This window comes from Erpetoichthys calabaricus, chromosome 13 (assembly GCF_900747795.2).
Source record: "Erpetoichthys calabaricus chromosome 13, fErpCal1.3, whole genome shotgun sequence".
Classification (NCBI taxonomy): domain Eukaryota; kingdom Metazoa; phylum Chordata; class Cladistia; order Polypteriformes; family Polypteridae; genus Erpetoichthys; species Erpetoichthys calabaricus.
The window spans coordinates 141,843,908-141,866,077 of record NC_041406.2 but is presented as its reverse complement, the minus strand read 5'-3'; the positions used below and the strand labels follow the sequence as shown (position 1 = coordinate 141,866,077).

The following is a 22,170-nucleotide window of genomic DNA, read 5'->3' as shown; positions in this document are numbered from 1 at the left end:
TTCTTCATTCAGCTGCTCCTGTTAGCGGCCTTTTTCCATATACTCCTGTCCTTCTCATCTTGCTCTGTCACACCCATCATCTGCATGTCCTCTCTCATCACATCCTTAAACCTTCCCTTAGTCCTTCCTCTCCTCCTCTTGCCTGGCAGCTCTATCCTTAGCACCCCTCTCTCATTGTACCTAGCATCTCTTTTCTGCACATGTCCAAACCAACACAATCTTGCCTCTTTGACTTTGTGTCTCCCAACCGTCCAACCTGAGCTGACCCTCTAATGTCCTTGTTCCTAATCCTGTCCATCCTCGTCACACCCAATGCAAATCTTAACATCTTTAACTAACAATAAATAAATTAAATAATGTGATGGCAACAGTGCCCTGGGACTAATCTAAGAGGCAGGTCTTTGGGAAAGAAGACCTCACAAACATGGTGTGGGGAACACACAAATTCCAGAGGCAGAAATAGACACCAAGTCTCCTGAAATATGAAGAAACGATTCTGCCACTTAGAGAAGATCATAACCAATTTCACCAATCCAAAAGTTATAAATTAACCTGGGGGTCATGTCTTAGGGGCACAAGATGAATCAGAGGGCATAAACATGTGAGAGATCCTGCAAACCCCACACAGAGGAAACACACTAAAGGTTTCAGGCAGGCAGTGCTAAGCAATGTGTCACCATGCCACCCACTAGGCAGACTCAGTTAGGGTCACCAAGTGGCAGGCCTCTGGAGTGTGAACACGTGGAGAACATGGAAATGCCACCCAGACCTGGTCGGAGAGGTATTCACCACTGGGTTGAAAGTACCATGAGAAGATGCCTACACCTGTGCTGGTGTTCATACACTGACCTGTATATCGTACGTGCCATTGAGTACCATGGGCCGCTGAGAGCCAAAGTCCTGAAGCACCCCGCTCAGCGCACTGTGGTTCAGCTTTTGAAAGTCTTTGGATTGGGAGAACTGTACCATGTTGTGGAGGGCCAAGATCTTGGTGTCCAGCTCGGCATCCTGCCGGGTGCGGTTGTGCAAACCCAGGTGATACTTGCGGAAGTGCTTGATTAGGTCCGTGGGGTCATTGCCATAGTATCCGTACCCGCAGATGTTGCACTTGAAGTCCTGCAGCTTCGGAGACACGGGTGCCACCTCGTCGGGCACAGTGTTGTTCCAAGTGTCTGCTTTCGATTTGTCCGCAGTCTGCTCTGAAGGCACTGGGGGGCTGGGCGAGGTCCCGGGGGCATCCAGGGCTGGGCCTTCGTGCTCAGACTGAGCACCTTGAACTTGCGAGGTCCTGCCCGTGGCGGCCGCCGGAGACATCTGCCACCCTTCTTTCGTCTCCAAGAGGTCTCCAGACGGGGCACAGGCCCCATTTTCTTCATCATCTGGATCCGATCTCGTCGGAGACTTGAGCTGTTCGCAGGCTCCCCCGGCAGATGCAGATGAGAGAGCCGGCATATTTCTGTCTGTCACCTCATCATGGGGGAAGGATGGAACATTTCCTCCCTTTTTGTGGCTTTCATAATTGAAGCCAGGTTTCTCGCTCGGTGCCGGGCTTTTCAAGTCTCTTTTGATGCTGGGAGAGGGCTCGGCGACATGAGGGTTCTGATCCTCCTTCTTGTCAGGCTCTAGGATGTCTCCATGACTGACGATGTCTTGCATGGGCTCTGCCGGTTGGTCTGGGTTGGAGTCCTGGTGTTCTGTACCTGCCGATTCAGATGCTCCACCTTCACCGCCAAAGTTTCTCAGAGGGAGATTCTTTTTACGGACCATATCTGTGAGGAAGACAAGTGAGAGATGATGAATGAGGTGCAGCCTTGCGGCATGCAACATGCGTTTTTAATTTACACGCAAATCGACGGTGGAAAAAATGACTGTTGTGTGGACAACAGCAAAAACGAGTCAACAATTGCCACTCTCCTTTAGGTTTAAAGATCTTAGAATTGAGCATTATCACCCCAAACATGAGCAGACTATGTATGACAAAATGGCCATGGCAGTCTCATTAACATATCTTGTTGATGGGCCAATTTCCACCACTGATTTATTTATTCATTTTTATGAAGCGGTAAAGTCCATTTAGAGGGCCTGCAACAAGGCAGAAGAAGGCACCGGACAGGATGCCAATGCATTGCAGACGCGCTTACCATGATGTCTCGGGGACATACAAGGACATGGGAAGAGTCTGGAAACGCCAAATAAGCAGGAACAGAATTTGGAGCAGATTCTGAGAAGACCAGCATGGAGAAACTGGAGAAGAACCTTCATTTGGGCACAGGAAGACTGCAGAGCTATGAAGGGGCACAATTAACCACTCCACCACTGGGGGAGACAGGGAAACCCTCGGGGCCAGAAATTGAACCCAATTGCCAGGTACTCTGGCATCCTCTCACATTCCAGACAGGTGAGTGTTAGGAAGACGGGGGGGCTCAGAACCATTTCAGTGTGTCCATGAAGCTGCCCTGTGATGGACTGGCATCCCGTGCAGGGTTGGTTCTTGCCTTGTGCCCAGTGCTACAAGAACAGGCACCAGTTTCACACTCCCCAAATAACATTAAGTAAGCTCCATTTTTATGTAAAGAAAGCAATAAGAAACTTCATCTTCTGTGTCAACACCTTATGACATCTGGTTATAAATAGTGTACACATTCATATTGAAATGATTAATGTTTCTTATCATGGCAAACTATCAGCAGGGTGCTAAATTCAGTCACATCTTAATAAACATAAAGTACAATCCCATTTCATTAAATAAGCCACGCCCCTTTTTATGCTATTGCAACGATATGCACCAACTTTTATGTAAATCATTTGATCTGCAGTGCCCCTTTAATGCTAATGATGCCTTCTGCAGGATGTTTTTTTAAGTATATCACATAATTTAAATAAAAGAGTGCCACATTTTTATGTTAATGATGCAGTCTGGATAAACAAATGCTCCTTTTTAAGTTAATAATGCAATTTACATAAAGTATCACACCCTTTAGGCTAACATTATGAGATCCAAGAAAATGCCCCAATTTTATACAAATTATGTGATCTGCATAACATAACTACACCCCCCCCCCCACACACACAAATTATGGGAACAATGTGATCTACCAGATGTTGCACCATTTTTATGCAAATCAAGTGATCTGCACAAAGGCATGCCCCTTTTTATGTTAATGATGTTTCTGCATAACACAACATGCTAATGATGTGATCTGCAAGAACTTACAGATCACACGATTTACATATAAATTATTGCATTATGATGCGCCACCTTTTTATGATTTGCATAAAGCAACACCCCATTATGCTAATGAGGTTATTTAAACCAATGTTAATATAAATGATCTGCATAAAGTGGTGCCAATTTTCATAATAATTTGCATAAAGCAATGCCTATTTTATGCCAATGATGTGACTTACAATTACTTGCAATCATGTGACTTGCATAAGGGCAATGCCTTTTTTTATTAAGCAAAAGCAGTGCCAACAATCATGCTAATGATGAGATCTGCATAAAGCATTCCCCCTTTTATGTTAATGATATGATTTGCATAAAATCACACACAGGCCCTTTACAATAGTGATACAATCTGCAATTTTAATGCAAATCCTGTGATCTGCACAACGCTGTGACCCGTTTTTATGCAAATGTTGTGATCGGCACAAAGCAGCACCAATGTTACGTAAATAATGTGATTTGCATATGTAACGCCCACTGTAATACTAATGATGTCATCTACATAAAGTTTCATCAATTTCTATGTAAATGACTTGATCTTAATTATACAGTACCCCCTTTTATGATAATGATGTGATTTGCATAAAGCAACACCCCTTTATGCTAATGATGGTATCTGCACCAATGTCAATATAAATGATGTGATCTGAATAATGTACAAAAAGTATCGGCCATTTATAGGCTAACGATGGGATCTCCATAAAGGGAACCTCCTCTCGTTCTGATGATTGCTCAGATTATTAGGTCATTGATCTGATCAGGATAAAGTAGTGCACTGTTTTAATATGAATTAGCTAACCTACGTAAAATGGCATCCCTTTAATGCTAATGACGTGATTGGTAAGAGGCTGCACCAGTCTTTCTGTAAACTACGTTTCCGACGTCAATTAATTTTTCTGTGAAAGATCTAAAAAGCCCCTTCCTCCTATTTAGCATTAAGCACCACCAGATGTCATTGAAATAAGAAGCCCCACTTTTCTGTTAATTATTGTTTTCTGCATAGACGATGGCACACTATCTAAAGGCCTCCACTTTCATCTACTTCTCAATTTGCATTGCGCAATTCTCATCCTAGAGTACTTACCAAGATGCCGCCTCATCCTGACCTACAACATTAGCTGTGAGCCACGTCTGAAGCCCACGTCACACTAGGCAGCCTTGTCACCGGGTTTTCAATGACAGCCTTCATTTACATAATCTTAGCCAAGCAGAAGCAGTTGGCGGCTCTTCCCATGAAGAAGATCGCCGAACGACCAAGATAACTAGTCTGCGATTTGATTTTCTCATCAGTCAGAGGGGTGGGCTGTGAACGCAGGAGCATCGACAACCAATGAATGTTCATCTGGAAGTTCAATGCATAGAATAAGGAACACACATGTTTTAAACCTCACAAACAGTAGAGAGGCTTGTCTGTCTGATGTCTCGTGTTTTACATACTAAAACATTTAAAAACAAAACAACATGGTGGAGACTGCAGCTGAACTCACCAAGGCAATTAACTCTTTGCAAACACCCGGCCAGTCGTATAGTCTTACAAACCCAGAGACTCACTGCATGTAGTATGCGACCAACCAAAACCAAGCAGCTTCATTAAGGGTGGGCTCTGTGTGCACGAGAGCTGACAACCAATGAACGCTCATCCTGAAGTACCTACAATACAGGTGTTTTGGACCTCACAAACAGAAGAGAAGCTTGTCTGTCTGATGTCTCCAGTTTTACGTACTTAAACATGGAAAAACAAAACAACATGGTGGAGACTGCAGCTGAACGCACCACGGCGATTAACTCTTTGCACGGCCCTGACCAGTCGTATAGTCTTACAAACCCAGAGACTCACTGCAAGTAGTATGCGACCAACCAAAACCAAGCAGCTTTGTTAAGGGTGGGCTCTGTGTGCACGAGAGCTGAGTACCAATGAACGCTCATCCTGAAGTACCTAGGGATCTGAGTTGCCTCAAAAGCACGCATATTGTAAACTTTTTAGTAGCCAATAAAAGGTGTCATTTAGCTTGACATCTCACTAGGACCTCACGAACAGAAGTGAAGCTCGTCTGTCTGATGTCTCGTATTTTACATACCATAACAGAATGACAAATACAGTCATTGCAGCTGTTAATCCTTCGTACAGCACCAAGTCCGCCGAGCAGCACGCTATTGGATGTTAGAAAAAGGGGCGAGTCCGACTGTGCTGGAAGATCATTTGATAAATATGACATGGGTTTCGTTGACAGTCGTGTAATCAGACATTGTGCAGCAACGGGATAAGCAAATGTGACATTGGCTTAACAGAGCAGTGCATTTCACAGGGTCTCCATGGTGGACTCTTATCTAGCTGGTGTGAATGCTGTGAGCCCCCAATGATGCAGACACGAGGGTAAGTAAAAAAAAAAAGGTTTATTTGAACAAGTCCAAAATCCAAAAATAAGCGGATCCAAAACTGGGACAGAGTCATAAGCATAAAGTGACAAAAATCCAAAAAAGAGCAAATCTAATTCCGAGTCCAAAAAACAAGTTAAAGCTCAAAACCCTAGAAATCCAAACTCAGCAAAGAAGAAGACAAGGCAAGGTGAGGGTCCGGGTGGCATGTAGAAGGAAGGCAGAGCCCAGGCCCATGTAATGAGGGCACACCGTGCACCTTCACTTGGCCCACTCAGTACACCAGAAAGGAGTTTGCTGTTAAGCTGATTTTCTTAACCCCAATCATACAAGACATCAGCATGGAGCAGTGGACCAAATTACGAGAGTGCCCCCAGTAGGCCGCCACATAAGACAGTAACATGTCCTTAATTGCATGGTATTTATGATTCCTAAATCAACTGCTATTTTTCACCTAAATGAGTTTGCAGTTTTAGTGCATATTTCATCCTGGGACGTAGTCATTACTGTAGATATTTGCTGGTTAATAACACCATTAGTCAAACAGTGGGGGCAGCTGTTTAGAAGACAAAAATCCTTAAAGCTCGTCTAAGAAACGTGACTTGCTGACCCTCGGTATTCTAAATCATTAGCACCAGTAGAACGTTTACTACCACGGTGACCTTTACCACCTGACAGATATTTCACTTAGGATCCCAGGCGCCTTTAGTGCTTTTGGTGCATTAAGTCGTCATTTTGTAGGCCCAAGCCTTACTATCTTTACTCCTACAAAGTTTATTGTCTGTGATCACACTATTAATATGGGAAGCAGCTTAATCGGAAAAAAAAGATTGTGGTTTTGGAAATTGGGCACCTGGTCGACATTTTAATTAAAGGAACAAAACAAACAAAAAAAAAGAGGTAGCTGGTTTTAGAATTGGAATTAAAAGACCACTAGGAGAAGCCGTGTCATTTTTTTCTAACGTGACGGTCAAGTTTGGGTAATAAAACAGCTCATTAAAGACGAAGCCCCCTTTTAAAAAGAAGGAGACTCCTGTTTGAAAGAGTGCCGCGGCAAAACTCAGCAGATGTGAACTTCTTCTCGTTTCAGCTCGAAGTATCGGTGATCATAAAGCAGAAATCGTGCGTTTGTTGTAGCATCACGGAGAAACGACTGAAGTTTGAGAAGTTTTGGTATAAGATGGGGGAATACGTAGGACAAAACTCAATAAAGGTTTAGTGAAAATCTTAACCTTTAAACCGCCATATACTTGGGGGGGTTAATAGACCCCTGGACGCCAAATATGTTATGCTGTACTTCTTAAGGAAACGTCGCAATTCACCAAGAAAAAGTGAAATTTTAATGGAGCACATATTTTTTTCATGCAAAGAGCATCACAATTACTGCAACACTGATCATTTAACACACTGCCAATGAACTGTAAAAACTATTTAAAAAACAACTGCAACAATTCATTATTATATGTACGAGGTGCAACTGACACCATTGATGAAACTCAGTAAATCACTGAACCAAATGCACTTGAACTGGGAGGCCAACGCTGACGCTTACCAGGCCAGTCTAGTGCAGCGGCTCAATCCCAGGGACAGTGATGCTGCAGGGGGCACCAGTGGTCACGATCTGGCTGCTCAACGAATGTATGGCATGGACTGATCAGCTCCAGCGTGCTAGTAAATTGCACTGGGAACCAGCTATAGCCGGCTGTGGCGTTCAACGAATGTACATCGCCGATTATACTCGGCTCGGGCGTGCTGGAAAATTCTACTGGGAACCGACTATAGCCGGTTGTGGTGGTTTAGGGGTTAACATACAGTGGATTCACAAAGACCTTTCACTTTCTGCACACTTTATTACATCTACATATCTGACTGGCTCCTTCATCCCAGGTGACTTACAACATTTGAGACAACAATTGGGTCCATTTCTTTTCTGTTTCCAGTTAGAGTACAGACAGGTAAAGTGACTTGCTGGGGGTCCCCACACTGGTGTCAGAAGTGAGATCTGAAAACACAACCTCAAGGATTGAAGTCCTCAGTCCAAAGCCTTAACCTCTAACACCACATTGCCTGTCATTTCATATTAAAATGAATCATTCGTGGCAAGTCGACCAAAGTGACGTCTCTTCTCTGAGATGTCACCTCACAGCGACTGACGTGGATTCGTTTCAAGTCTAATTTGGCGTCAGGAGGGTCGAACCCCGAAAGATGATTGTTTCATAATTTAAAAGCCTTGTACTATCCATTTTTTGACCCAATTATCCAATCTATCTATCTATGTCAGACGTGTGACCAGAACATCATGTGTGGGTGGGCATTTGGCTTGTCTGGGGGGGCAAAAAATATCCATCTATCCATCCATCCCCATTTTTGTAGGGGGGTCAAATAATAACAACATAGTTTTATATAACACTAGCAAAATACCCGCGCTTCGCAGTGGAGAAGTAGTGTTTTAAAGAGGTTATGAAAAAGAAAAGGAAACATTTTAAAAATAACGTATCATGATTGGTTCCTGCCTTGTGCCCTGTGTTGGCTGGGATTGGCTCCAGCAGACCCCCGTGACCCTGTGTTCAGATTCAGCGGGTTGGAAAATGGATGGATGGATGGATATTACGATTGTTATAGTTCTCTTTGTATACCACGTTGTCAGTTCAGCACTCCGGTTGTAATATGACCAAGCCGTGCAAGCACACTCTTGAGAATGCAACGTATAGTTGTACAGGAGAAAAGCAATCTTGCCTCAAATCAATGACAACCTTTTGTAGGTCTATGAACTTAATTTAAACTTTAGGTTTACACGGTGCTTTGTTTCCGACGTGCTGCGTTCAGTCAGTTCACGTGAGCCGCTCTCTTGTGTGATGTTGCGATGTCCACGGCTTTATTTAATGTTAGCTAAGACCGGGCACTTCAAAGTTTCTCGCTACAGCAATTTTAAATCCGTTACACAGTGATCCAAATCTCGTTTATACCTCGTGTCTTCTCATTAAACTTGTATCTCGCGAATATGGTATTGCAAACGGCAGCGGGAGCGTTTCTATAAACGTAATTTAAACTTACGGTTTACACCATGCTTCGCTTCTTATTGTTTCGCTGCCTTCTCAATTGTGTAATGAATGTTTTCTTCAGCGCTCTTTGGGTACTTACTGCGTTCACAGTCACTTCACGTGATTACGTGGGAGGCGTGATGACGCGATACGCAACTCCGCCTCCCACAGCCAGCAAGCTGCAGTCCATTACAGTATATGGACAAAAAAGAGCTTCCAGTTATGACCGTTACGCTTTGAATTTCGAAATGAAACCTGCCTAACTTTTGTAAGTAAGCTGTAAGGAATGAGCCTGCCAAATTTCAGCCTTCCACCTACACGGGAAGTTGGAGAATTAGTGATGAGTCAGTCAGTCAGTCAGTCAGTCAGTCAGTCAGTGAGGGCTTTGCCTTTTATTAGTATAGATATAAAAGCAAAAATTGTGGCATAAATCATAACATATTGTTCAATAAAATCAACAGAGGCAATGGAACTTGTATTATTATTTTTTGTGAACAAATATAGAACTACATCTACAAGGTAAATATCAATAAAGTCAAATGTATATAACATATGAGAGCAAGAACAGAAACGTTGGCTTATTGTAGTCATGGGAGGCTATAGGACATCAGTTTCCAGTGTTTAACCTGGATGTTATCTACAGGACCAGTCTGCGGTTACTCTTGGCAAATTCTGAAATAAATTCATTCATGTCTAGATTTTCTGTGATGTTTTTCTCATGTGCCAGAATGACTACATTTCTCTTCCTTGAATGCAGCATTGTTCGGCGGAGTGGAGTGAGAATGCGGTTCAAAGTAGAGAAAGAGCTTTCACATGCAGCTGAAGACACACCAATGATGAGTGCTGTGATGCAGACATGGCTCTGACGTGCGGGATACTAAATGCGTGTTTGTGGAAGCCGCCACCGTCTTTTTGTAGAGCTTTTTTCCAATTAGTGTAGCTGTGTTTGGTGAATATGTCCTCGCGGTCCGAATTGGAAACACTAAATTTGCGGCAGGCAAAGCAAAAGCTGCCATCACGGACAACAGAATATTAAAGCCATGGTTGAGACTGATACCAGCTTGCACTAAAACATCTGAGTGTCTTTCCGATTGTGCGCTTGGGATAATGAATTCAAATTGGCTGGGATGGGCTATCCATATTTAAGTCAGGCAGACCGGACTTTATATTTTGTTGAAGGCAGAGGTTTGGAATACCCGACACGGGTGCAGAGCTGGAGGATTGTGTAGGCTTATCTACATCTTTTGGATGTAGATAAAATAAAGGTGTGTGTTTGCACTTGTGTCCCACGTATGTCTGTGTCGGGGTCAGGGCAGCTAGTGCGCCCCCTGGTGGTCCACACAGTGAGGCACGGTGGAGGGAACAACAGGAACTGGGAAGATAGGCCAAGCTGAGGGAAAGCTGAATGGAGCAAATCGCAGAGATACCATTAATGAAAACCTTCTCCAGTGCACTGTGGACCTCAGACCAGGCTGAAGGTTTGCCTTCCAGCAGGACAATGCAAACACAACACGGGACAACTCTGTGAAAGTTCATGAGTGGCCCAGCCAATCCCAATCAAACACCTCTGGAGAGACACGAAAATGGCCGCCCGTCCTGTGGTCTTCACCCAACCCAGCAGAGCTTGAGAGGATCTGGAGAGAAAAACGGCAGGAAGCCCCCCAAATTCAGGTGTGGGTAGCTTGTCGCCTCAAACCCAAAAAGATCCCAGGCTGGAATTGCAACCACAATAAGGGAATGAGAAGCAAAAGGACCCCCTTTTATCGGCCAACTAAAAAGATGACAACATGTGAGCTTTCGAGGCCCCTTCTTCAGGCAAGATGGAACCAAAGGGGCTGGAGTCGCCTCGAAAGCTTGCATATCTTTTTCATTGGCCAATTAAAGGGGTCCTTTTGCTCGACTTAACAGTAAATCCATAACGGCTAACGAGTACAAACCACAACGAAGTAAAGGGTCTGAATGCTGGTGTCAATGGGAAGTTTCAGACATCCATTTCCAAATATTCTCAGAAGCCTATTGTCACTTTGTCATCACATTGATTGATCCTTGGTGGGGTGGGGGGGGGGGGATTAAATGTAGCTAGGGGGTCAGAGGACCCTGTGTCTGCCAAGATGAACAGAAATCCTAAACTGGGGTCCTGGGGTGTACTTGTGTCCCGTCCAGGGTTGGTTCCCATCAATGTTACTAAACAGGCTTCGGCCCCCCCAGTGACCCTGAGTTTAATTAAACGGGTCTGAGATGCACACCAACTGTAACCATTTGAGAAATGAATCTCACACTTGACAATAATTTAATATTTGGTTTCGAAAGGAATTAATGAAACATGTAAATATCTTGCCGCAACTTCATAGGTGAAGAAAACCCAACGCTTTGCCAATTACTGCGCTCTGTAATTTAATTTTCCTGACATTCAGCTAATGATAATGAATTGTCTTAACTTTATCTTCCACGCTACACATGTGCATCTCGGACACGTTTATGACGATCGCTCCTGCAATGTATTTCCAATTTCTCAAATGGGCTAAAGTGCCTCTTGTCATCTCCGTAGCCCTCCTTCTTTGGGGGGGGGGGGGGTTGAGGAGTGACATCATCAGGCTGCTACTAAAGCAGCGCTCGGCCTAAACAAGAAGGGCTTAGCGTGAAGACATGACAGCACAGATCTGGTATGTGCCATAGACCTAACACCAGAGGTCCAAACACCAGCTGCCAAGGAATTACTGCACAGGGCAAGCCAAAGAAACACTGAGCAAACCTACTTAGCAGAAGACCCCCCTTTTCTTGTTCAATTCCATCAGACAGGCCAGCCGTTTTTTCAAGATAATTTAAAAAAAAAAAAAAAAAAAGGTGGGGGGGTGAGGATTTGGACTCGTCTGACGATCCGGACGCTTGTGCTCCAAGGTGTCTCCGTCCTTAAGACCTTTCAGGTTCGCAAATGTGCTGAGCAAATGAGGGAGTGTGGAGCGTGGAAAAGTGAAGGAATGTCTGGAGAAGAGAAGCGTGTGTGTGCGGCCCCCTCCCTCGATCGCTTTGAGATCACCCTCGCAGTTACGAGACCATCCCAAGTCCTCCCGGCGTGGACTTTGCATGTTCTCCCTGGTGCTGCACACTGCAGTGCCAAAATGGGGAGCAAAATGGCGTGGCAGCAAAATAGGGCGCTTCCTCGAAACAGGTTCTGGACCAGGGCTGTCCAACTCCCGGTCCTGGTGGCCCACAGTGGCTGCAGGTTTTCATTCTAACCGTCTTCTTAATTAGTGAGCCACTTGTTTTGCCTTCGTTTTAATTGACGTGACTCAAACCTCTTGAGTTTGTTTCTTTTTTCCTTGATGAGCAGCTAAACCATAATGAGACACAAAACGAGCCGCCACATGACCAGCTCACCTGACAATAAAGGAAGGTGAAGGTCTCGGTCATGTTGGACTTCTCAGGTCATCAAAACACCTTGACGGTGGTCTTAGAAAAAAAAAACAGAAAACCAACTGTCTGCTGTGGTAGAATGAGGGCAGCCACAAGTCAGGATATTCAATTAACAGGAAGAATCGGCTTCTCATTAAGGAACTGTCCATCCATCCATCCATCCATGCATTGTCTCCCGCTTATCCGAGGTCGGGTCGCGGGGGCAGCAGCTTGAGCAGAGATGCCCAGACTTCCCTCTCCCCGGCCACTTCTTCTAGCTCTTCCGGGAGAATCCCAAGGCGTTCCCAGGCCAGCCGGGAGACATAGTCCCTCCAGCGTGTCCTGGGTCTTCCCCAGGGCCTCCTCCCGGTTGGACGTGCCCGGAACACCTCACCAGGGAGGCGTCCAGGAGGCATCCTGATCAGATGCCCGAGCCACCTCATCTGACTCCTCTCGATGCGGAGGAGCAGCGGCTCTACTCTGAGCCCAACCCGGATGACTGAGCTTCTCACCCTATCTTTAAGGGAGAGCCCAGACACCCTGCGGAGGAAACTCATTTCAGCCGCTTGTATTCGCGATCTCGTTCTTTCGGTCACTACCCATAGCTCATGACCATAGGTGAGGGTAGGAACGTAGGTCGACTGGTAAATTGAGAGCTGAGCCGCAACCACGACAGACCGATGTAGAGCCCGCATTACTGCGGATGCCGCACCGATCCGCCTGTCGATCTCACGCTCCATTCTTCCCTCACTCGTGAACAAGACCCCGAGATACTTGAACTCCTCCACTTGGGGCAGGATCTCGCTCCCAACCCTGAGAGGGTACTCCACCCTTTTCTGGCTGAGGACCATGGTCTCGGATTTGGAGGTGCTGATTCCCATCCCAGCCGCTTCACACTCGGCTGCGAACCGATCCAGAGAGAGCTGAAGATCACGGCCTGATGGAGCAAACAGGACAACATCATCTGCAAAAAGCAGTGACCCAATCCTGAGGAGTGAAATTGGCGTTCCAGTTTAGCCAGTCATCCGTTGGCTCGTTTCACATCTCATTTCTGTTTGGCTGTCATTTAATGAAGAAATGAATCAATCTTTAAAAACAGGGCTATTAAAATGAAGGGTAAAGGAGTTATTTAGCAGCAAAAACTGCTCACTGATTAGGAAAAGGGTTAGAATGAAAATCTGCAGCCTCTGCGGCCCACCAGGACCGGAGTTGGACACCCTGATCTAGACACAATTAAACCCCATATTCGAATTCCTGCAAGTCTCCAAACCGTACCATCCACATACATACTGAGAGGAATAGCAGAGCAATTTAAATTAGAAAAGCCAGGGATCGTAACAAACACAAAACGTACGAGAATGAAAAAGAACAAGCAGATTGAGCTTGAAGCAGTGCCACACACACCCCTCACGGACAATCTGACGTAGTTAACAGAGACAGGCGGCTAAAGGCTTAAAAGAAGAAAAAGCCGAGCGGTGAGCCATCTTGTCTTAGCCAGGGGGTTCAGATTTGTGTCTCTCTTGTTCATTTTTGATTTTTTGATTTATGTTATTTATGTGCATTATTGTTTGTCTGCAGTGGGCTGGCGCCCTGCCCTGCCCAGGGTTCTGCTTCCTGCCTTGTGCCCTGTGTTGGCTGGGATTGGCTCCAGCAGACCCCCGTGACCCTGTGTTAGGACATAGCGGGTTGGAAAATGGATGGATGGATTATTGTTTGTTTATCTACATACTGTATGTGGGTGGTCCCCCCCAATCACGGCCCTCCACCCTATAAATCCGAGGGTCTCCCACCATTCCTGGCAGTTCATTCTGAATGCGCCTGGGAGTCGCAAGTCTACTTGTGCCTTTTTTGGTGTTTCTTTCTTGTGAATTTTTGTTGCATTTCTTCCATTTCTGACCTTCTCTTAGACTTCTCTTTCAGGACTTGTAACTGAACGTCAGCAAGAATCCATTATTGAAAAGGCCGCCTACTTAATTTCTGCCAGTCTGTGTACTTTAAACGTTCAATGTTTACAGTTTTTCAGTCAGTCAGTCAGTCAGTCAGTCAGTCATTCTCCAATCCGCTATATCCTAACACAGGGTCACAGGGGTCTACTGCAGCCAATCATTTCTACTCAGATATTAGAAAAATTTGTAAAATAACCAGAAATACAGAGACAGAACAAGAAATGGAGCAGATGACTTCATGCTGAGAGAAAATAGAAAGGTAAAATTGCTCAATAGCAGTTTAGCAACAGAGCTGCACAATAATAATAAGAATAATAATAATAATAATTACTAGCCAGGGGTCGATGGTGATTTCCCCCTCTAGTGGGCATTACTGGAAGTGCTTCTGGAACTCAATGGGCCTTACGTGTTTCGGGGCTCCAAGTCCACCCCACAGGCCTTGCGTGACCTCCTAACAAACTCACGCTCACTTCACACTTTTCTATTTTTATATGAGCAGAGAGCTGTGCCCTTTAATTTGCATCGTCGCACAATTCTTGGCTTCACCTTTGTGCCCCTTTTAACTGCCTGGCAGAGTCTTCAAAAAAGCATAAAAAATGTTGGCTCGGCAGACAATAGAGCTGCTCACATCATTCTCCGAATACATATAAATAAAGACAATATCAGATGAGCTCAGCCGCTGGCCTATAAACATTTACATTTTCTTTCAAGTACTGTTTATAGATACTTTATCTGCTATCTTGAAGACGTGGAATACATTGAAAAGGGGAGAAAGGAAAGTTTTAAAACATTATGGCTCAGTAAAAGAGGACCGAAATAGCTCGCCTTTCATATTTACCATAATAGGTGATGAGATGTTGTGTGACTCGGACGTGCCGCTCCATCAGCGAGATTTACACAAAAGGCAGCAATCTGCCTCAAATTACTAAAGTCATCTGAAAGAAAACTATTGGCCAGATAAGAAGGGCACTACAGCACATCTCAGGAGACCCGGGTACAAAACTACGAAGACAGACAGACAGACAGACAGACAGACAGACAGACAGACAGACAGACAGACAGACAGACAGACAGACAGACAGACAGACAGACAGACAGACAGATAGATAGATAGATAGATAGATAGATAGATAGATAGATAGATAGATAGATAGATAGATAATGTAGTTGGCAGGATTAGATAGATAGATAGATAGATAGATAGATAGATAGATAGATAGATAGATAGATAGATAGATAGATAGATAGATAGATAGATAGATAGATAGATAGATAGATAGATAGATAGATAGTGTAGTTGGCAGGATTAGATAGATAGATAGTTTAGTTGGCAGGATTAGATAGATAGATAGATAGATAGATAGATAGATAGATAGATAGATAGATAGATAGATAGATAGATAGATAGATAGATAGATAGATAGATAGATAGATAGATAGATAGATAGATAGATAGATAGATAGATAGTGTAGTTGGCAGGATTAGATAGATAGATAGTTTAGTTGGCAGGATTAGATAGATAGATAGTGTAGTTGGCAGGATTAGATAGATACATAGATAGTGTAGTTGGCAGGATTAGATAGATAGATAGATAGTGTAGTTGGCAGGATTAGATAGATAGATAGTGTAGTTGGCAGGATTAGATAGATAGTGTAGTTGGCAGGATTAGATAGATAGTGTAGTTGGCAGTATTAGATAGATAGATAGATAGATAGATAGATAGATAGATAGATAGATAGATAGATAGATAGATAGATAGATAGATAGATAGATAGATAGATAGATAGATAGATAGATAGATAGATAGATAGATAGATAGATAGATAGATAGTGTAGTTGGCAGGATTAGTCAGACAGACAGACAGACAGAATGAAAGGCACTATATAATTGATCAATTCTTTGATACATCTGCTAACTGGCCTGCATGGTGTAGGTCAGTACGAGTGTATGCTGTGTGTACTTCAGAGTGTCTTCTACCCTTGACTGATACTTTTCAGCCCACCAGCACCACTCAGAGATGAATGAGGTGGGTCGGGCAGCAGGTGGGTGGATTAATCAACGTCAGCATGTTAACACCAACACACACGACACCAGAGCTCTGTCCTTGTGCCTCTTGCCACCACTTAAAAGTGACAGTCCCAGCCCTTACTGGAGTCCCACAGTCCATTAAGGTATATAAATGTTTCAGTACGGGCCCACACGTTCCATGGGGCAGCACATGAGAAGAATCCCATTTAAAACGTATTGTCAAGTCTGCATTTTCCAGAGGTGTATTTCTGTGTTGTTTAGGAGGCACCTGTGGATTTTTGCCCACAGCAGTTCATGAGTCACACAGGGCACACCTAAATGCCAACCCTGCCTTTTTGAGGTCCCATACCTCCATGTGTATTGTCCTTGGCCTATAGAATGAAGACATTCTAATATGGAATGAAGACATTTGGGAGTGTCGTAGATGGTGGTAGCACCTTTGTTGATGCCGAAGATCCATCATGAGTCAAATGAACCACGTCATGCAGCTTTGAATGCAGTGAGACTAAGGTGGCATGTGTGTGTGTGTGTGTGTGCGTGTGTGTGTGTGTGTGTGTATTCACTTCAGTACAAGGTGAGCACTCATTATACTAACAAAGACAAATACAAATACAACTAACACAGAGCAGAGGGCTCCTGCACGCCTCAGATAATAAGCTTTAACGCACACTGAACGCACTTTGTAAACGTAAGGAGATATTTATATCTTTGGATCATCTCTGTCACATCACCTGAAAGGTCGCCAACTGCCAAAAAAGTACAAGAGACCATAAGTGGCTGCCCTCTGTGAGCAGGAACTGCTAAGTGTGCAGGAGACTCACGCAGAATGGAGCTTCACTGCTCATCTTCAAGGCAGCTGAAAACCGTAAACACAGCACTCACATGCCGCATATCAGGATTTAAAACAGGGCCCTGGCCGTTAGCAACTGCCAAGGAATGCAAATTTCTAATGCTTGGTTATTTACACATGATCAGCGGGCAAGGAGGAACACTGCAAAGGGTTTTATTATTTTAATTAGGCAAATGTACACAGAAAAGTTGTGCCAAGTGCAAGAAGGAAACATAATGAATGGTGGCGTGGTTGTTGGCACTGCCAGGGATCAATTCTCTCTCTGATAAGTACAGAATTCAGGCATCCACCAGGAGAAGAATGAGATGCTGGGATAACCCACAGAGTTCAGCGGGGATGGAACAACAGGAAGAAGGTCAGGCTTTGAAGACAATGTGAAGAGCAGCAATGATATATGGAGCGGCGACACGGGCAGTAAAGAGGGCACAGCAGGAGAAGACGCTGCATGTGGCAGAAATGAGAAGGTGGAGATGGAAGGAAGTTACAAAAAAAGGACAAAATGAGAAATGAGTCCATGAAAAGTGGGAGAGAAATCTAAGAAAGTACCGGAAAGTAGGATGAAGTGGTAGGGACATGTGATGAGGAGAGACAATGAAGATGTGGGCAAAAGAGTGATGAAGATGGAGGAGAAGATGACAGAGACTGAGATAGAGGAGGGTGGATGAAGTTAAAGAACATCTGAAGGAGAAGGGTCCGACTGAGGACAAGGTGCCAGGCCAAACTGTGGGGAGAAGGTTAGTCAAGCACACAAAAGTGGGAAAAGAGGAAGATGATGACGATGACGACGGGTCACATTCATACAGAGTCTGCCCTTTGGTAACACAATTTCAGCCATGATGCCGGGATAAAGCAGACCCCGGCCATCCGACATGCTCTGTTTTCCACAGAGCGAATTCCTTTAATCTCCAAGTAGAATCTCAGGACCGTATTACACAAATAAAGACCCTGCACGCGAAAAATACCCCCTCGCTTATCGTTGGGCCCTGTGAAGTCCGAGCAAATCAGAGGCACTCACTGAAATTTCTTGGAGACTCCTGGTTGATTCACACTGAGACAGTTTGTCTCTTTGTTGGTGTAATTCTCCACCTCGCTGCTTCATAGCAGGCGGTCTTTGTTCAAACAGTCAGATGAAAAGAGAGCCCACCCCACAACTCCCCGTACTTGAAAAAAAAAAAAAGGGAAACTTCTGCATGAGCGCCATTTTATTTTATTTTTTTTTTAACCCACCACATTTTATTTTTGCTCCATTACCCATTTTGCTTCGTTTGTTTGACGGAGACTTGCTTTCAATTCCGTCTGCTGGTATTTTTGACTTTACAGAAAAACACTAAATGGGGGTCTCACAAGCTTCTGAAGGATTGCACCAAGCTGGCCAGGTTACTTATCTGGCTGACGCCTTTATCCAAGGTGACTTAACAATATTTGAGATACAACTGGTTTACATTCCTTTTGTGTTTCTAATTGGAGCACAGGCACATCACACACTGGTGGCAGTAGTGGGATTTGAACCCACACCCTCGGTGTTTGAAGTCCTCAGTCCAAAGCCTTGACCACCACACCACCCTCCCTGCCATTTATTATTAAAGCGACTCATTTTAGAGGAGTCGACCAAAGTGGCGTCGTTCCTGTGAGACGTCACCTCGCGCCGGTGACGTGGATTCATTCCAAGCCAAACCTGGCATTAGCGTCAGGAGGGTCAAACTGGAAAGCTGATCATTTCATAGTTTAAAAACCTTCTACTATCCACACTCTGACTGCATTATTCAACTCGGGCTTACTGGAAACTGGGCTACCCGATGATATTCAGTGCAACTCAGGATGTGGTACCCGTCCAACACGGGGCACGGCCACTCACAGCGGGTCAATTCAGAGTCATCGGCTAATAATTAGTCTCAAGGGACCAGATGGGATTCTCGAAAACGAAAACACAGGCACAGGGTGGCCTTCCCATGCTGGGACAGGACGTGGGTTCATTACCCAGCCAGGAGGCCAATATAATTAAGGAGCAAACGGAGTCATTGGCTTCCCCGATACGCTAGATGGCAGGATTCCCATACAGATCCCTGCAAGGCATAATGGGATTTGTAGTCCCATGGGGCAGCCCGGTTGGGTTCCGTGGGGGACGCCAGAGGGCACTATATTAGGATTAGTAATCCCTACTCTGTAAGACTTCCGATTGACCCGGAGGTACTTCCATTGGGCTATACCCAAGCATTGGAAATACTCCCGGGTATAAGATAAAAGGAACCGCTCTGCCACATTCAGGCGTGTCGGAGCTGGGAGAGAGAAGAGAGGAAGAGGAGAGGAAGAAGAGAAAGAGTCGTCATTTGGTGGTGCGGTATTGTTAAGGTATTTATTAATAATAAACTTGACATTTTTACTGAGGTCTGTGCGATTGTGTTTGGGGCTCTCTGGTGCCCCCTGTGGTTCGCACCCATTGAAAAACTTTGTAATGAACGGCAGTGACAATCCACCATTGAAAAGGGCTGCCTACTTAATTTCCGTGAGTCCGTGCACTTTAAACCTTCAGGGGTTGCAGCGAGTCATTTCTCCTCGGGTATTCGAAAAATGTGTAAAATAGATGAGGAAATACAGAGAGAGAACGAGAAACGGAGAGGGTGACTTCATGCCGAGAGAAAATAGAAAGGTTCAATTGCTCAACAGCAGTTTAGTAATAGAGCTGTACAATAATAATAATAATTATAATAATGTAACAGAGCAAGAGAGAGCTGAAGCTTAGCGACTAATCTGTACCTTGTAATGAGCGCGGCGACAGAAGAGACCACCGCAGGTCCTTGAGAAGTTCTTCTGTCTGCTGCGATATCCTCCTGCATGAATATACGACACAAGAGCAGCAAACAGAGTTTACATAACCTTTGTGGTTGATGAATATACGTGTTAAAACGCTGCAGTGATGCATACGGCCAGACAGGTTCGCATTTCCAATTGGACAGTCTCGTTCACGTACGTTAGTTCTTCGCTCGGATGTCCCGTCAACAGGTGGATGCCGTGTAGCCTCGTCCGTGGTTCGCCTGGACTGGCGTCAATGCCCTTAGTCCAATCGTGGCTTAGTCCACTGGTGGCTAATGATCTGGAGGGTTACCGGTTTCCCTAACCCCTTGAGTCAGGCCCTTAACCTGAAAAGTTCCAGCTCCAGAGAGTCTGTACAATGGCGGACCTGCAAAAGGTTGTGCGAAAAAAGACAAATTCTCCTCCGGGATATACAAGAAAATCACAAAATGTAGTGATTAGTATTTTCTGAGCACTGAAATCTGCACCTCCTGTGGCTCTACGTTATCAGCTCTCTGAAAGGAGAAGTTTATTTCTTCACAAACATGCTATCTATGCATTTGCCATCCAAAATTGCATTTTAATGTTAATCGCTTTCTATAAATTAAAACAAATATCTTGTCTGCACTGCCGTTTTACATCGTAGTCTGCGGGGCATGGAGGAAAAGCTTAAAAACTTTCCTGAATACGTCCATTCTTCAAGCTGAGATGGTTATCGAGTATTGATCCACGTCTTACGAGTACACACGCACATGCGTAAAATAGTTTGTACGCGTCATTGAACTAAAAAAAACTCCAATATTATGAAATTCCGCCATTTTTCAAAGAAGCCCCGCCCTACGCGAGAGCTCAGTATGTCGTCTGCCTGTTCAAATACAGCCTCTCACCCTGCCCCGCCCCGCCCCTCCTCCAAGGGGTGTGGTTTCCTCGTGAAAGACCAGAGACCATCAGAGTAAACGTTTCGTGCCACAAGGTTGGTTTGGTTTTGGTTTACTTCCACGTTTACGTGAGAATTCGCACGAGAAGAACCGCGTCAGGGACAGGCACTAAAACGATTATTTCCACATCCTTTTCTTGGCACGAACAAGCATTGGAAATGCGGAAGGCGACAGATCAGTCCTCAACAGACCATAAGCGGCATGAACAATAGACGTGTTTCCTCCGTGCCAAAAGCCCTGCATTGTAAAAAGCGCCAGAGCGGGCAAGATAGATTTTTCATAATTGATCGAACACAATTAACGTTTCAACACAATTGTTCATGGCAAACACAAATAAATCGTGTGTGAAGAAACAATTGACTTGAAAAATATGGACATGTATCCTTTGCGGTGACATCTTTGTCGTGGGGGGCTATGTCGGATTTTCTGACCTCGTCGCTGTACCATTTCAAATAACACGCTTTTCTGATTTCTTTCATTTCGTTTCTGACTTCTCCTTTTTGACTCCACTTCTGGCTCTTTTCAAATACAGGATTGACTTTCCGTTCCAACCTTAGCTTGCCTTTTGACTTCCACTTCTCTACATTAAAAATGTTTCCCGTCTCACTGTAAGTCAGCATACCGATAAACACAAGAGTGTCCCTCGTGTCAATTTCCTGAATTCCAGACTTAACTACTATCACCATTCCTTTTTTTGGGGGAACACTTGGGCTTCAACGTTTTTGCATTACTACCCGTCTCCTGGTCCATTTAAACTTTTCTCTGCAGGTTTTCCTGGAAGAACAACAAGTTTCCAACTGTGTCTCCCATGTCCTTGATGAAGACCACTGTGACGGTCAGTCCAGCCGGGACGTCCCTGAAAGAAAAGAATGGAGGAAAGCAGCCTTTTCAGGGTACTGCATCCCCCGGGACGCTAGGTGGCAACAGTTCCCCGGATTCCCTCAAAGCATCCTGGGACGTGGAGTCCATTTCCTCAGCCCGGTTGGGTGCCATGTGTGCCGCCAGGGGGAGCTCATAAAGAACCTGGGGACTATTACTCTTACGACAACCCGGAAGTACTTTGGAGTCACGAGCTACTTGAAAAGGATGATGTGGCGTTTTGACCCGGAGAAGGAACACTTCTGGGTCATGGACTATTTAAAAGACTTTGGGAATGCCAGCAGGAGAGCCGGAGTTGGGTGGTAGAGTGACAGAGCTGCTGGGAGGAGTGGAGGATTGTGATTATTGATTATTGTATTGATTATTATTGAGTATTGTGTATTGTGGAGTGTGTGGTGCTTTGTGCACTGTATTGGAAGAAAATTACTATTAAATTCTTCTTGGTGCTTTTGTAAGTGTGACTTGGACGTCTGTCTGGTGGGTTTAGCGGGGCAACAGCGCTTCTAACAACCACACCACATTTCAACATAATAGCTGGGATCCACCATACTAATTCCCTTCATAATTTTAAGCACTTCTACCAAGTCACCTCTTAATCTCCATTTGCTGAAACTGGAAGGGTTCAGGTCCATCAGTCATTCTTCATACCTTGAAGTCCCACTTGTCATGGACTTCCTCTTGTGCTGCTATGTCTTCTTTGT

General features: G+C 44.7%; 1 protein-coding gene across 3 annotated transcripts in view; it reads right to left on the bottom strand.

Annotated features, from left to right (window-relative positions):
- Window positions 1-22,170, bottom strand: part of trps1 (trichorhinophalangeal syndrome I) — a 268,364-nt gene that overhangs the window by 219,577 nt on the left and 26,617 nt on the right. For all 3 annotated transcript variants that reach the window (XM_051935977.1, XM_028817544.2, XM_051935978.1), the window contains exon 2: window positions 850-1,769. In XM_051935977.1, coding sequence (XP_051791937.1) covers window positions 850-1,767 — 918 coding nt within the window. In that variant the 5' untranslated portion in view covers window positions 1,768-1,769. The remainder of the gene's footprint in view (window positions 1-849; window positions 1,770-22,170) is intronic.